Source organism: Eriocheir sinensis, chromosome 60 (assembly GCF_024679095.1).
Source record: "Eriocheir sinensis breed Jianghai 21 chromosome 60, ASM2467909v1, whole genome shotgun sequence".
NCBI classification, from domain to species: domain Eukaryota; kingdom Metazoa; phylum Arthropoda; class Malacostraca; order Decapoda; family Varunidae; genus Eriocheir; species Eriocheir sinensis.
The window spans coordinates 1671216-1673715 of NC_066568.1; the positions used below are offsets into that span (position 1 = coordinate 1671216).

The window sequence follows — 2500 nt, forward strand, 5'->3', positions numbered from 1 at the left end:
TAGAGGGAGATAGTTAGATAGATAGATAGATAAAGAGAGAGAGAGAGAGAGAGAGAGAGAGAGAGAGAGAGAGAGAGAGAGAGAGAGAGAGAGAGAGAGAGAGAGAGAGAGAGAGAGAGAGAGAGAGAGAGAGAGAGAGAGAGAGAGAGAGAGAGAGAGAGAGAGAGAGAGAGAGAGAGAGAGAGAGAGAGAGAGAGAGAGAGAGAGAGAGAGAGCATATACTCATAAATCATAGAAAAATGAGTTTTCGAGCATTACTTTATGATTTGTTGGTATAAGGGAAACACACACACACACACACACACACACACACACACACACACACACACACACACACACACACACTTTGATTCTGTAAAGAGCTCAGAATTTGTTCGCAGAAATTATCTTTTTTTTTATTTATTTCGTCCTCCTCCTCCTCCTCCTCCTCCGCCGCCGCCGCCTCCTCCTCCTCCTCCTCCGCCTCCTCCTCCGCCTCCTCCTCCTCCTTTTCTTCCTCTTGTTTGCTCTAGCCTCTCTTCTCTTATGCACCTCATTATTTTATTCTTCTTATTCATCCTATTCACTCACTCACTCACTCACTCACTCACTCACTGACTGGTTAACTAGCTAACTAACTAACTAACTGACTAACTAACTGACTGACTGACTAACTGACTCACTGAATGAATGAATTAATTAATAAATTAATAACTACATGACTGATTGACTGACTGACTGACTGACTGATTGGATGGATAACTCACTCACTCACTTATTCACTCACTCACTCACTCACTCACTGACTCACTGACTAACCAAAATGACTGACTCTTCACTTGACAACCTTAAAACTAATTACACATACTAATTACACATACTAACACCATGACTTTACCTAACTACTTACTAACCATTGACTAACTCCTGACTCACTGACTCACGCTGACTCACCCGCGCTGCTGTGTCCTGATTCGAAGTCGATGAGGCCCCAGCCGAGCATGGTGGCGGTGAAGGCCATTGGGAAGCCGAACTTGACGTGGTCGCCCGCTGTGAGGCAAGGGAAGGGTCGTTAGTGGGAGCGGAAGAAGGAAAACGTGGCGCTCTCTGAAGTTTTTATGGGGAACTAAACGAATTTTATCTTACCGGGAAAAACGGGGAGAACAAAAAGAGAGGAAGAAGGGAGAAGGAGAATAAAGGGAGAGGAAGAAGAAGGATTTTTTGTTGTGAAGGGAAGGAAGGTTAGGGTAGTGGCATTAGTGGGGCCGAAAGGAAGAAAAACGCGGCGCTCTCTGGAGATTTAAGGGATGACCTTACGAATTTTCTCTATTTGCTTAGGGTAAGTTACTGATATTCTACTCTCTTTTTTATTTAATTTTTTCACGCTCTTATATCAACCTTTTTCTTTCTTTTCCATTCTTTCTTTTCACTCATTTATCCTTCTCTATTCTTCTATATTAATAATCTATTTTACTTCCTTAATTCTCCTCCTCCTCCCTTCCTTCTCCTTATCAGACCCCCCCCCTGCATACCTGGCTGCCCACGTGCCATTTCACCTGTGTTATCACTAATTAGTAGACCAGGTGCGGGAAGGGACAGGTGTAGAGTGCGTTTTGATAAGTGTGTGTGTGTGTGTGTGTGTGTGTGTGTGTGTGTGTGTGTGTGTGTGTGTGTGTGTGTGTAAACAATATATGCATTAGAATCTATGGCATGTTTTTTTCTCTTTTTCCTTATTTCCTTCCTTTTTCCCTCCTCCTCCTCCTAATCCTCCTCCTAATCCTCCTCCTCCTCCTCCTCCTAATCCTCCTCCTAATCCTCCTCTCACCGTCGTAGTACCCCCCGGTGAGGTCATGTCCCACGTCGTTCCCGTCCCCCAGGGCCGAGTCACCACGCCAGGTCACACGCTGGTCCCCTGGGAGTGGGCCGGATCGCTGTGCCTCGTAGAACACGTAGGACATACACAGAGCCTGAGGGAGAGGGTGAAAGATACGTAGGAGTCTGTAGGGTCGTATAGGACGTGTGTAGGATATAAAAGAGGGTAGGATGTGTAAGATGCAGTAAGAAAGGAAGGGGATAATTTTAGATACTGTAGGATAATGACAGGATATATAGGATGTTAGAAGGATACGTAGGATTCTGAAGGATCGTATAGGACGGGTGTAGGATATAAAAGAGGGTAGGATGTGTAAGATGTAGTAAGAAAGGAAGGGGATAATTTTAGACACTGTAGGATAATGACAGGATATATAGGATGTTAGAAGGATACGTAGGATTCTGTAGGATGTGTATAGGACGTGCAAAGAATAATAAAGGAAAGAGTTGGATGCGTTAGACATAGTAAGAAAGGAAGAGGGGATTATTTTAGATGGTGTAGGATGCTCGTAGGATATTTAGGATGTTAGCAGGATACGTAGGATGCCAATACGATGTATGAAAGAGGGTGTAGGATGAGTGGAGGGTGGTCTAGACGAGGTAACAAAGGTGTAGACTGTGAAGGATTTCTGTAGGATATTTGTAGGAT

At 44.2% G+C, this 2500-nt stretch overlaps 1 protein-coding gene across 1 annotated transcript in view; it reads right to left on the minus strand.

The window, feature by feature from the left end:
- LOC126985603 (uncharacterized) overlaps nt 1-2500 on the minus strand; it is a 31732-nt gene that overhangs the window by 27438 nt on the left and 1794 nt on the right. Inside the window, exons 3-4 of the mRNA XM_050840757.1 lie at nt 1805-1946; nt 934-1029 (exon numbers count right to left, since the gene is read on the minus strand). Coding sequence (XP_050696714.1) covers nt 934-1029; nt 1805-1946 — 238 coding nt within the window. The remainder of the gene's footprint in view (nt 1-933; nt 1030-1804; nt 1947-2500) is intronic.